General features: G+C 39.5%; 1 protein-coding gene across 7 annotated transcripts in view; it reads right to left on the bottom strand.

Annotated features, from left to right (window-relative positions):
- Positions 1-4,574: 4,574 nt before the first annotated feature.
- The window catches only part of LOC113034675 (mitogen-activated protein kinase kinase kinase kinase 3), a 42,807-nt gene continuing 33,916 nt past the window's right edge, over positions 4,575-13,465 (bottom strand). For 3 of the 7 annotated variants that reach the window (XM_026189491.1, XM_026189494.1, XM_026189493.1), the window contains 17 exons: positions 12,572-12,623; positions 12,071-12,449; positions 10,222-10,328; positions 9,595-9,636; positions 9,191-9,275; positions 9,017-9,096; positions 8,793-8,853; positions 8,456-8,573; positions 8,211-8,269; positions 7,860-7,963; positions 7,344-7,515; positions 7,169-7,237; positions 6,941-7,033; positions 6,747-6,817; positions 6,035-6,090; positions 5,870-5,923; positions 4,575-5,223 (listed from right to left, as the gene is read on the bottom strand). In XM_026189491.1, coding sequence (XP_026045276.1) covers positions 5,136-5,223; positions 5,870-5,923; positions 6,035-6,090; positions 6,747-6,817; positions 6,941-7,033; positions 7,169-7,237; positions 7,344-7,515; positions 7,860-7,963; positions 8,211-8,269; positions 8,456-8,573; positions 8,793-8,853; positions 9,017-9,096; positions 9,191-9,275; positions 9,595-9,636; positions 10,222-10,328; positions 12,071-12,449; positions 12,572-12,623 — 1,690 coding nt within the window. In that variant the 3' untranslated portion in view covers positions 4,575-5,135. The remainder of the gene's footprint in view (positions 5,224-5,869; positions 5,924-6,034; positions 6,091-6,746; positions 6,818-6,940; positions 7,034-7,168; positions 7,238-7,343; positions 7,516-7,859; positions 7,964-8,210; positions 8,270-8,455; positions 8,574-8,792; positions 8,854-9,016; positions 9,097-9,190; positions 9,276-9,594; positions 9,637-10,221; positions 10,329-12,070; positions 12,450-12,571; positions 12,624-13,465) is intronic. The other 4 variants (XM_026189496.1, XM_026189497.1, XM_026189495.1 and 1 more) reach the window with 3 other exon arrangements.

Below are 13,465 nucleotides of genomic sequence, written 5' to 3'. Positions count from 1 at the left end.
CTGCAGTAAATGTCTTACACGATCCTTGCCCTCCACCCGTTTTCTCCTTGTCAGGTTGTTTTTCACATTAACCATTGAATATCAGACATTATTTAACTTCTACAGTCAGACTTTCTCCTTTTTTTTTTGTCTTAGAGATGCGAACTTCTCTTTTACAACTTCATCACCACGATAATATCAGTTGTACGGAGCTTGATCAAGCCTATATGTTACGAATGATTCTGACTTACTAACATAGGCATGGTGGTGACAACAAAATAGGCTGCCACACACTCTTCATAAATCCAAACTTGCATGCAAACTCATTTTTTGTGCAGCGTACGAATGTTTTCATGCAAATACTGTAGTAAATGAGGCCCAGTCTCCTGTTGCAGGGACCCAGTTTTTGTGCAAGCTTCACTTGTCTGCCTGACAATTGGGTGAGGTCTAGCATCCTTTATGACTTGTCACAGTATAAATGCCACAGGTGTTTCCAACATTAACAATGGCTGTTCTGCTGAGGGTTCCTGGAAAGCTGTAACATGCCACCCAGCCACATTTAACCCCGTCAGCCACACAAAGTGCCTTTCCTACCACGTCATCAGTGAAAACGACCTTCACTGAATTGTGACCACAAAATGACCACGCCAAGACCCAAATGGTTCAGTTCCATCTTTTTAATGTGTTAACCTGTCATCTCATAAATCTGTTACACTTCTGAAACAAAATATAGGCAATTATACAGTATGTAAAACAAACCCATTTTATTTTACACTATATACATTACATAACATATGCATTGCAATATGAAAACAGAAGACAAAGGTGATGAAATAGCCACAGAACAGAGGTGACGTATTGTGTTTTGTTTAAGATAGGGATGAGACCCGGATCAAACGGCTTTCGCAAATCTGCTCTGGGCACCAGGTAGGGAAATCTCTTCTGTTGGAGAAAACAATCCCCAACTCCAAGCACATTAAACGTCTCCGTGACTTATTCTACATGCGATTTGATCCAGGCCCAGTTGAGGTTATGAAACACACACTTTTAACATTTCAGCAAAAACCCACAAAGGAAGGCCATGTTGGCACCTGCTCTAAGGATTATAGATTACGCTTGTGTGCATGATGGCAGAAAGAAGAAAACAGAGCATCATTCAATCCCACATGAACTTTGTTGTTATGCTAAATAGACAGATTTCCCAAACTTAAATGTTTTTAACAGGAAAGAATAGGCAGAGGTGGTTAGGGGTGCAGGAATAGCTCCCCCCCCTTTTTTTTTTCCAGCCATGTTGAAACATTATAGAAGTCGGGTGTGCAGCTAAGAGGATACATAGAAGTGTTAAGATATTTAAGAATTATTTGAGATGGCTATTTTGAGAAAACCTCACACTGAGAAAGCCATTTTCAGCTAAATGAATTTTTTTCCGTTTACACACATCAGCTGAAAGGACACAGACAGTTAAGAGCCAGTTTAGAGAACATGGTTGAACGCTAACCTTATGTGCTGCTGATGGCTGTCTTTAGTATTAGATTTTTTTTCTTTGATCTAGATACCACGAGGTAGATTTTCTAAATATGGCCAGAGGAAGTTTCAACAACATATTTTAGCATTACAAAAATGAAGAGTGAAATATTTTCGGAGTGCTTGATTCATTTCCCCTCTAAAATAGTACGATTCGCTAAGAGGCTGGTCATGCGGGGTTGATGATGACACTGGCATTTCAACCACTCAAGTGAGGAAAATCAATCAACTTGAATTCATAACTTAAAGGGTAAAAATATGATTATTGTGGCTTAATCTTTTTTGTTTGGCTTAAATAACTTAATAAAGGACTTGGCTGCAGCTATGAAATGACTCCCAGTCTATAATCACGGTTGTTGGCAGGAAGCACATGTATTCATTAATGGCTAAATCAATCACCTGGGACACTAATGCACTTTGCAGGCAATTTATAGTAAAATCGATACATGTTATTGTTTGCTGAAAGAAAAAGGGCAGAGCATTTCTATTCTCACGCCGAGTTCAACCGTTCTGCACTTGATCCTATTGCTTTACAGCGAACTGGAGTCTAGTAAGATGATTCCAGATGTGTCCACAAATACATCGGATGAAAACGTTATGAATAGTTTGTGTGGTTTTACTCTTTACAGGTGGTAACAGATTACCACCTGTGGTGAAACTTTCAACTGTCAGTCCCAAAGAATGGCAAGATTTTTCTTTAATCAGACTTGTGACAGATGAAATCATTTCCCGTGAAAATTTAAAAGACAATGCTGCAGCCGCTGCTGTGCCTCATCTCTGGGACAGAGATGCACTAAAAACCACAAGGTTGCTGAAGCAGGATTTGCGGCCTGTAATAAATTTTATTTTCAATTTTCAGTGTCACGTGTTGATCTGATAAAGAGTCGCTTATATTCATTTTGATCAATTTACTGCATTTTTTAATTATTTGCTTTAGCCTATAAATATAGGGGGAAAAAATTCGGAGAGAAGCTTTGAGAACGTGAACCATTCGACAGGCAAATGTCTCAGATTTCAGGATTACGCACGGTATCTCGGGTTCATCTACACTGGTGTCCTCAGTAGGAACCTCTAGTGTCACAGCTTGGAAAACTAAATGGTACACGTAGACTCTCCTACACAGACAGTGCGCATCTACATGCATGTAGTGTGAGCTCTCATACAGATATGGGTCTTTAAAAAAAAGTCACAGCTGACAATGAAAACTTCTGCAAATATTTCTCAGGAATACAGGAAAAAAAAAGGTGTTACACAGAAATTTCTATTAATGAGTCTGACTGGATTATTGAGCAAGCCTTTGCACCATATTTAAACCAGCAGACCATTATTCATAACGCTACAGGCTACACCACTCAATACCACAATATGGAGAGTAATATATTTGGATGTGGATGCACTGTTAACACCACATACATGCTGTTATTGTTACTGCATTATTTCACTGAGGTCAGATAATGGTAACCCACCACTGTTTATTGCTCAGTGTAGTGAAATGTACTATAGCCTATCAGCCATGTTGTTTTAGTTTAGAGTTGCCTGTGTTACAGCGGTGGCTCACCGGTTGGAAATCACTTGGATGCTGGCGATTTCAGACTGTTGTTAGCCGAGACTGGTTACAAATAGGGTGCTGCACAAAAAAACGTCTTGTGATTGCTTTTGGTTGCTAGTACACCGCTGCAGTTACCCATAGTTTGGATGGTAGATCCACAAATTAAGTTGTGCTTCATCGCAGCAAACACCATTTTTTAAAGGAGGCAACTATTGCTTTTATACCCAAATTTAAGCCTGCACACTGAATCAAACTAAACATTCAACAACTAATTTTTCTGCTCAGGAATGTGAGCAAATAACTGTAACTGTAACAGTTTTTATAAAACAGTAAAGCAGCTGTGGCATAAACCTTACATTGGGTGGTGGTCTAATAAATCTGTAAAAGCGTTGTACTTCTTTGTGACCAGTTTCACCTAGCAACCAGCTAATTAACTGGTCAGACAACACTAGGGCTAACTTTTCTCTAGTGATCAGCGGCGGTGGGTCTCTGTTCAGTCTCTGTGTGACTGTGGAACGCAGGCTGGCTGCAGATGATTCAGGTCTGCATTTTACTTTGTAAACACATTATTTCTGTCCAATGGGCTAAAAGCTAATTCGATTTCAGCCTAACCAGATATAATTAAATGACTGTATATCCAGCTCTTTTTGTATTTTCTTATCTGCTGATGCTTTTTTTTTTTTTTAATAAAGTGACCAGAAACTTGTCACTTGTTAAAGACCAGATCTGTACATGACACTCTTATATGTGCATATTCTATGTCTACGCACACAGACGCGCACACACATACACACTATGCATACACACACAAGGTCATATATTATAATGACATCACATTTGTTTATGAAATACATTTTTCTCTGTGCAAATTTGTAACACCAGTGGTTCAATAAAAATAGCAAAAAAATATATATTGCTGAAGAATAAACAAAGATTTCTGATTAAAAAATAAAAGAAGAAACAAAATGAAACGAGCGGAAATGATCATTTTCGTCCACCCTGATGACGGTCACGTGATGAAAACAAGCAGGAAGTCATGACAGCGACGCGCTGAGAGTGAAAAACGGCCAATCGGTGTCCTGTGTTCGCTCAATTTGATCCTGAGGTCCAAGCCATGAGAAGAGTAATATCAGATTACTAAAGATGTTCGTCTGTGAGACTGCAGGGGTCACATGATCAAGGAACTAGGGAGTGAATTTGCTGTCGCAACGTGTCTATTTGTCTCGCATTTCGTCTCCACAGTTGTACAGACCAACTATACGCACACCTATCTACACAACCCTTTTAGTGTTCGTCTCTGTCAAAAATAATACTACACTTATATTTACAACAATTAAATAGAGGTCAATTAAGCACTTGTGTGGTGACGAGTATTGGAATTTGATGCTAGGGAAAGTGGCAAAGCTTTTTAGTTGGTTTTCTCTTTTTTATTTTTTAAAAAGACAACAAATAAAAAAGGAAATTCATCCTGGTTGTTAAAAGCATGTCATGCCAAAAATAAATAAAGGTGTCGTTTTTTAAAAAAAGGGACAAGTAAGGAAAAAAGGAAGGAGGAGCAATGAAGAAGAAGGGTAGGCTTTCTGTGCAAGATGGCCCTTCTGTGAAGCTTTAGCGCAAACAGCAGTAGCAGTAGCAGTAGTGTTAGTAGCATATGTAGAAGTAGTAGTAGTAGAAGTAGTGTTGGAGTCAAATTTCCGTGCTAGACATTGTTCCCAGGGTGATGTATCCAGGGTAGGGGCCAGATATTCAGCTGGCTATCCCGATCTAAAGCGGCCTCGGGCCAAGAGTTTTAAAACCCTGACACTGTCAGAAACGGGTCTACAACCCACTGCTCTAACGCCACACGCACACTTCACTGATACACATAACACTGCAGCTCTTTATAAAACGCTGCAACTGGGATTCCGCATGTGCACTGATGAACATCTCCCAGACACACTGCTAGTCGGGCCAGGGGAGAAGATGAAGGCTGGGTGGGATAAAAGTGGAGTTGGGATGAGTGTGTCGCTTGCTCCCTTTCCTGTACTAATGCTGGGATGTCTACAGAGCGTGTTTTATGTGCACGTATGTTAGTGTGCATGTCTCAGTAGCTGTTTTCATGGCCTGCCAGGATGTAGAGGTTGCTGTGGGCTGTAGGGTTGTCCGTAGGCCTGCTTTCCAGCACCACCACCCTGCAACACAAAACACACACGGAGATAAAACATACACACACAACATCTAGTTTAGTTTCAAGTCAAGGTAGCAAAACAATTCACCCTTTCCCAGACGAAAGAACAGCCCAGCTGGTTTTTTAGCGTGTTAAAACAAAACAAAACAAAAAATAAACGGGATATGGTCCAAGCTTGTAAAAACCCTGTTATTTGGAAAAAGGCAGTAGAGAAACATGACTTACTCTGAAGCTAAGAGTACTCTCCTAACCCGGAGGAAAACTGTGAGAAAGCTGTTAGTACTCTTTCAGAGCAACCCAAAGAATCACACATCACAACTTGAAGATACTCAGCCTCAGTAATGAGAAAACAGACACCAAGATGATCCAGCCTCTACACAAGTATGTCTGTTTTGGTGCTTTGTCGAGGGTCTACAACCCCAGCATTAAACTGAAAGAACTTATGGCATCTGACAGTTTAAGCAGGAAGGAATCAGACCAGATATAATTTTGGTGTCTCTTCTCTCATCATTTAATCAAAAAAAATTCCCATATTTTCTCTCTCTGAATTTTCCTGATCACCATCATCTGGCATCAAGCAGGATTTGAAAGTTCTGATAGAAAGCGGCAGAAGTTTTGGGCCGTCTGTGGCCAGTGACCCGTGAGTGTACCTGGGAAGTTTGAGGCCTTTTTCCTCAGCCTCTTGCTCTCTACAGTCATCATGTCTTTAGTGGTGAGACATTAAAGAGAGTGTTAACAGAGACCTAAATGTGTGTCCATGTGTGTGTGACAGGTATGAAACTGTAAGGAAATGCTGGCAGGTAAGTGTTTCTCACCTGTCTGATCCCAGTAGTCTGAAGATGCGTGTGCTGTCTGAGATCTCCTGAGTGATCTGATGAAAGAAAGCAGAAGAGGTGCTAAATGATGCCGTAAAACACTGATGATCTGACTCAGATGTCTCATCAGACTTTTGCCAAATAATCCTTTATATTAAATCATTAGTGAGTAAGATTTTAAAAAGTGATTTTAAAGACATTTTGCACATGAATAGTGCTAATAAAAACCCACAGAGACCGACAATGACCACTGATTATTCTTAGAGACTTGTGCAAAATAAAACAAGAGACAAAACACTGCAACAGTTTAAAGTGGCGACAGCCTCAGTGAACACAGTAGCAGAGTTTGGACCTGGAAGCACGGTTGATGCGTCATTGCTTAACAGACAGATAGTCAGAGTGAAGCGTTTTGACAGACTGTATGTGCATTTAATCCTGGTTTGCAACCATGTAAGAATGTGTAATTATGATACTATCCATAAGGCCACATAAATATTGGGTAGAAATGGAAACTGATACACCCTGTTATCCCTTGAATTACTGTGATGTGATTTTTTTGAGGCTATATTGAGCACCCACAGTAAGGCCCAAAATCCTAATAAAGTAAGATTAAATAAGACACCCTGATGCTGCGGACTAAACATTATTACAGCGCACAGAGGCCACCTGAAGGGCGTGTTTTACTCTTAAATGTGCTCAGTATGAATCTCACCTCATTAGTCTTGAAACTCCGTCCCTGCATGCCATGTCTCCAAAACGCCAATACACTGTCTTGGAGGCAAACTGGATAAAAAAAGGAAAGAAAAAAACCCCAAGGAAAAACAATACGGATTAAGGTTTGTTTATAGATCAACAGTAACCCACTAGAAGATATCCGTGCCATGTAGTCTTTCTGTTTTTGTTTACCGATGTTTTCAATCTGGAAGTTGAAGGTGAGCTCGGCTGACAACTTTCTGCTGGATTTCAACCGACCCTGGAGATTCACTATCTTTATACACCCTGTAGTAGGAAAAACAAAAAAAGACAGAGGAAACAGTTTGGTAAAACTAATAAAATAAGTGTTAATACCTTCTAAATCTGAACCTGAAAAGATCATAAATGGGTAAGATGAGTTAAAATCTATTAGCGACTCACTGTCGAGGCAGACTAGGATCGTGTCTCTCTCTAGCTGAGTGACATGGATCACACATGTCTGTGGGGTTTCTGCAGAGGAGGAGAAAAAGGCAGAGGATTACTTTGGCTCTCGTGCTGTTCCCACCAAAGAAAACTGTTATTGGTTTAACTTGACAGAGCCGGGCGGTGTTCTCACCTGCTTCTGTGAACCAGGAGGAGGTAGAGTTGGGATTGACTGTGCCAAATCGGACCACCTGGCTGAGTTCAGTTCCTTTACTGACTGCGACACAGATGAGAGGGTAGGTCTGTTCGGGGACCACCAACATTTCAAAGACCTCCAACGGACAGGGTAGTGGGAAGTCAATAGTCTGTTACATAGAAAAGGAAAAAAAGTTTAGAAAGCTATGTGTTGTATTTCGATATAATCATAAAATCATTTGACTGGAATCAGCTGAGCCATTTGCTGACTGACTGGCACCAATATCAGCTGATCTGCCAGGACTGCAGAACTCGTGGCCAAGCAAAATTAACACTGTGCTTGGTCTTTTCAAACTTTTGATCTTGAAAACAAAAACTGCTAGCATTGTGGAAAAATTTCTTGCGTGTGCAAATACTTATTTTCTTTCTTGTAACTGTGTAATAAAACGTGCTTAGGAAAGGAGCTTAAATTAAATGAACATTATCTTGATTTTTGGGGAGATTCAAAACTGACCTTGATGAGCATGAACTTCTGCATTGACTCCACCCACTCCAACAGCATGACACTTGACTGGAAGGCTCCACACAGGTACTTATGACCTGTGTATGGGTTACGAACTGCACAAAAACAACAACGACCATGAATCCATTTGAATTTTTCCTCTTTGCACAAAAATTATAATTCAGTGCTATTTTTTGTTCTGCACAAACACCACACAGGACAGTACAAGATAACACGAGGTAGTTTCATGCAACGAGTCCGAATTTGATACAGTTAAATAAAGTTAGTCACAGAACATAATTAAAAAACAAAAACAGGTGTTCGACAAAAGAAAATATAAAATCAGCATTTACAGAAACTCACCTACGCAGCACTTTTGGCACCCTTTAGTCTCTGGAATCTTATTGGACACAGCAAACTTCCTATAATAAAGAAATATGATCCAAATATAGAGCTGAACTGGCACAAACTTCTGGTTTTATTGAAAACATATTTAAATTAGTTAAAATAAGCAGGAGTGACATTTAATTTATGTAGGGGGGAAAAAACTACAAGGAAACAGAGGCTATAAATATTTCACAGCTTAGATTTTCTAGTTGTAGAGTTACCTGGGAATTATCTTATCAGGCAGCTTGTGCGTGGGAATGGCTACTGGTAACTTCTGTAACTGTCTGGCCTGTTCAAACATACCGCTTAGACTATGGGAGTACAGCTGAGAGGCTTTTCCTGCAATGAAACAGGATATAGAAGAAACAGTTAAAAGGAAATAATAGTAGTGACCTACGATACAAGCTACAAAAGCATATTTGAAGAAATAAAACACATTGTATCAAAAATCATGCGCCGATGATCCAATTTAAGAACAATTTCAGAGACAAATGGGTGAAAGTAATAAGGGCAGTCAAGTGCCACACACTTCTATCATAATGATGTTCGACAACTCACCAGATATGGAAAGAAGACAGTTGTTCATGACATATAACCAGGTACACCGCCGAGGGAAGAGCTGCAGGTGGACACAAAGTAATCTGAGCATCTCAGAGTGCCAGAACATTTAAAACAGTCTGATTCAAAGACTGGACTATCTCACATGTATAACATTACAACTAATATACCCTGTTTTCAGAAAGTATATAGCATTATGTTAAATTACCGATTTCTAGTCTCACCTGTTCCATTGTTGTCTCATGTAGCTCATTGAGGTTTAATGTGTAGATTCCCTCTTCTGCTCCGAATATCAAATACTGGTCTGAAACGCACAAAAGAGCATTTGATCCGTGCTTAGTGAAAAGTGAAAACAACACCTGTAAAATAAACTTTGATAGTGTTTTCCTGTTGGTTACCTCTGGTGTCAGGGTTGATCCACGAAGTGGCACAGTGGATCTTGAGGGGACAGCCGTTGAACACCTTGGAGAAACACGCACCCATCTGGAAACGGGAGAAAAAGAAAGAAGTTCAAGATTATTTTTTTTTAATTTAAAGGATTCGGAGACCTTGTGATCTAAATGCCTTTAGTGAGACACTCCACACTAAAAAGTAATATTTTAACTTGCTTATGGATTCGTTTTCCATTTTTTTCCAAATGAGTAAATTCATTTCATTTAATATTTTGCACATAAAAAAACTTTTGTATAGGAACAAAAAGATCCGCAATGCCAAGAAGTCTTTACAACACTAATCCAATTAACTCAACTACATTATTTTCTCTTAAAAACAAACAAACAAAGCAAAAAAGACCCATACTTACATGGACTTTGGGTGTTGGGGGGAGACCATTACTGATTGGCTTCTAAGGAAGTGATAAACACAAACACACATTAAAAACATCAATAATAAAATGACTGGATGATATATATGAGCATAACAACCTGTATATATAAAATGTATTCTCCCAGCAGATAGTCTATAGTGCACTTAAAACATGCTTTAAATAAAAGAATTGTAGCTGAATTAGCTCACTAAGCTATTAGTCATAGTTTGAAGTACACCCATCTGGTGCTTCAGTTTGACAAGTATGTAGATGAAGCTATCTAGGTGCATAACTTCTCATACAGCACTCCTCTAAACTTTCTCAAGGGTTGAACATTATGGAATTTATTTTTCCCCTGATTTATAATCCATTATTGACTTGGGAGATGCCCAAATTCCACTTCTTTAAAAAACAGTGATGATCAGCAAGAGCTGCAACAGCAACAAAGGTCAGGATCCTTCACTGGCTTTGCACTGACAAGAACACTACCCAATACATTTCACCTGACTTGGCCTTTCTTCTCCACACAGTGTTATGCCGATTATTAATAATTTTAACAATGGCAGCACTCTGCATCCTCCCTCAAGACCTCTGTGGGTCCTTGAGCCACTCCTGCATGCTTACCGGAACATCCTTCTTGTCCTTCCGTATGGGGACACTAGGTGGCATGGTGGACTGCCTCTCTGCTGGGCTGGCCCTCTCGCCATTGTGGGGAGAGTTCAGCCCATTACCTACAACAACAACAACAGACACAACAGACACAACTTACTGTGTTTGAGTGACACAGGAAACAGAGAGAGCGGGTAAGAGACAGAGAGACTGTGTGTGCGCATGTGAAGCTTTGAAAACAAAGAAAGCCAAAATAAACATGACGCATCTACAAAAACACTTGATTTAATGAGAACAATTTAATTTATAAGACTAAAGACAGCAAGGAGTGTTAATATTAAAGAGTAAACAAAAACAAGCTATTGGGAGCAGAGAGGGGGGGGAGGAGGGAAGGAGCAGGCCAGCAGGAAGAAAACAGAGGATCAAATATGGTCATGATCGAGGGGGAGTGTGAATGCACCACAAACTGCAGTCAATTATTGATCAGTTTCTCTCCTTTACTACCCCAGCGAGTAACCAGCGAATGACAGGTAGTTAACGGCAAAACCATTTGAGCTACGCACGAATGTTGCTTCCTGTCGTGATTAGAGCCATAACCATATCGTCAAAGACAGTTCAACTTTCACCTGAGCGTGCCTACAGCACGACCATTCCAGCATGACTGTGCAATTCTACACTATGCTTTCAATCTACTGAACTGTTATTATTTCCAAAACACCATGGTTAATATATCTACCATATACTGCTTATTAAATGTAACACTTTACTGTAAAAGCTTCCAAAGCGCAATCAAAAAACTAGAGAAATAAACTTAAAAATATGCAGGATCTACATTCTCTGTGCAAAATCAAAAAGGCAAAAATAATATCCAAAGAAGCATATCCCTGTCCTGAGATTAGGTCATAGGTGGCAGCAAATTTTAATTGCTCAACTTATCCACTTCCAAGTCAGAGTAACACTATATAACACAATAATAAAAAAAAAAATCAGAGCATGACTGAGATACCCGAAATGCTCAACAACAATGCAAACATTTAAAAGGCACACTAGAATGGGGATTTAGTCACTTGCCTAAAGTATAAAACGGGATTACAAACTTTTATAAAATTTGGCATTTCTGTTACTGTTTAATAAGTTCAGTTATAATTTGGCATCTGTAAACTCGTATAAAGAAACATGAAACAGCAAATTTAACTAAAAAACACTTCATTGTCAGAATGTCTACAACGACATATTAGGGCCACTAAAGGCCAAAAAAGGGGGGGGGGGAAGAATAATTGGAGGACAATGAAGGGCTTAATATTCTGAGAGTTAAGAAACTACTTTGAGATTAAAATTGGAAACTTAAAATGTAAAAAAATAAATAAGTTATATTTGAGCTTTTGGGATCCATGCCTCACGTGAAAATCTAACAACACAACAGCTCATTTTCATGAAAACCTTTAACCTCCACTGACCCTAATAGGCCGCTTTTAGAAAGTGAGAGCTGACAATGCACAGAATAATTTTTTGTTAAAAGAATCAAAACTGGACCAGTCAGCCAGGACTATGTTTTCTCCTCTTCCTTTGTCCTAAGAAGCGAGGGGGAGTGGTTTAGCAGCATTTGATTGTTTGGATCACTGGATTGGATGAACCAATCAGTCTTCACAAAAATGACTTTAGAGACAAACAATCATGTTGAGCGTGAGCTGATGAACGGAAGAAACAAAGCAAATAAAAACTTTAAAAAAAGCATTACTGTTAATGGAATCATGGAACAAATAAATCAGACTACAAGGAAAGACTAATGGAAGACCACACAACCAATCGCAGGGGACGACAGGGTCTGCGGACACTACCCAGCTACCAAATCAGCTGCTCTTACTCTCTTTCTTTTCCTCCTGTTTTTCCTGCTCCTCTTTCACCTCCTTGAGAACCTCCCATGCCTCCTCCAGCTCCTCCTCTGTGTGAGGCGTGTGGAGCCACTCCCAGAAATGCCTAAAGCTCCCATCATCCTCTGTGGCAGAGTTTTCGACGTCTTTGAGCTTCGGGCTCTCGTTACCTAGGCTACTGCGGCGGTGGGGCGGCAGCTTCGGGGGCGGGGGACGCGGGGGGACATAGGAGGCAGGCTTGGCGGGGCTCGGCGTCTCTGGCACTGGGCAGCGCTTGATGGTCCCTCCCCCTCCACCGTCATCTTCACTGTGTGAGTGGCTGTCGTCGTGTTTTTGATCCGTCTGATTATGGGGTGAGGAGATGGATTTGGGCTTAAGAAGAAGAAGAAGAAGAAAAAGATTGTATAAGAAATCAGTTACTTATTACATATTCTGAGCACTAAAATTGCTACTACTTCAAAAATTCTGCTAACTACAGACACGGTTTTTCCTACCTTAGGAGGAAGTGGGGGTGGGACCCTTGGCCTCATGATGGTGCTTGATTTACTGAAGAATAAGAGGGAAAAATCTGTGACAAGATACTCAAGACAGCTGCCGTTTTTTACAACCAGGAAATATATGGGAAACAATAAATATATGTTAGAATGTTAGCACTGAAGCTATGGTTTGACTTGCCATTTTTAAGCCATTTATAAGCTAAGTTATTACATTCAACGCATAATTACAATCCAGAGTTTTTCCTAAAAAAAAAAAAAAAAAAAAACCCCAAACCCAACCATTTTATTGGAAATAGAAAATAAAATTGTCGGATTTGTTTTAAAAATAATCGAAAAAAAAATATGCTGACACATTTGTGAACCCAGATCAGATGAGATGTAATATTTTGCAGGCTCACTGAATGTGAAATCAAAGGCTCAAATAACAGGTTTAACCACAGCCCAATGCCACTTACACACAAACTGATATAATAGAAAGGTCATTAAAGGTTAACCACAAAATATAAAGTAAGACAAGAACTTTAGACAACAGTAAAACAAAGAAGGGTCAGCGTGTGCAAAGCCTCTGAATGGATAGCGCTGATACTGACAAACTTAATAATATTTTAGTAAAAGTATTACTTTTAAAATTAAAATTTATGTTTAGTGTAAATAAATTAGAGTTTGTGTCTTGCTCTCATTTAAAGCACCTCTTAAAATCTTTTTTTTTTAAGGAAAAGAAATAGAAGAGTAATTGCAATTATGCCTTCCGACCAGCACAATTTCAGAGACTTTATCCATGACATTTTATAAATGTTGTAGTTAAGTTATGGACAAGAACCAATCACAGCACACAAATCAGAATGGAGAGAGGCTGGGAGCCAATCACAGTGAAAAATGAAGATGGGGGTA

This window comes from Astatotilapia calliptera, chromosome 13, assembly GCF_900246225.1.
Source record: "Astatotilapia calliptera chromosome 13, fAstCal1.2, whole genome shotgun sequence".
Taxonomy (NCBI): domain Eukaryota; kingdom Metazoa; phylum Chordata; class Actinopteri; order Cichliformes; family Cichlidae; genus Astatotilapia; species Astatotilapia calliptera.
Note: the sequence above shows the minus strand (reverse complement) of the source record. Positions and strands in the feature narration are given on the sequence as shown.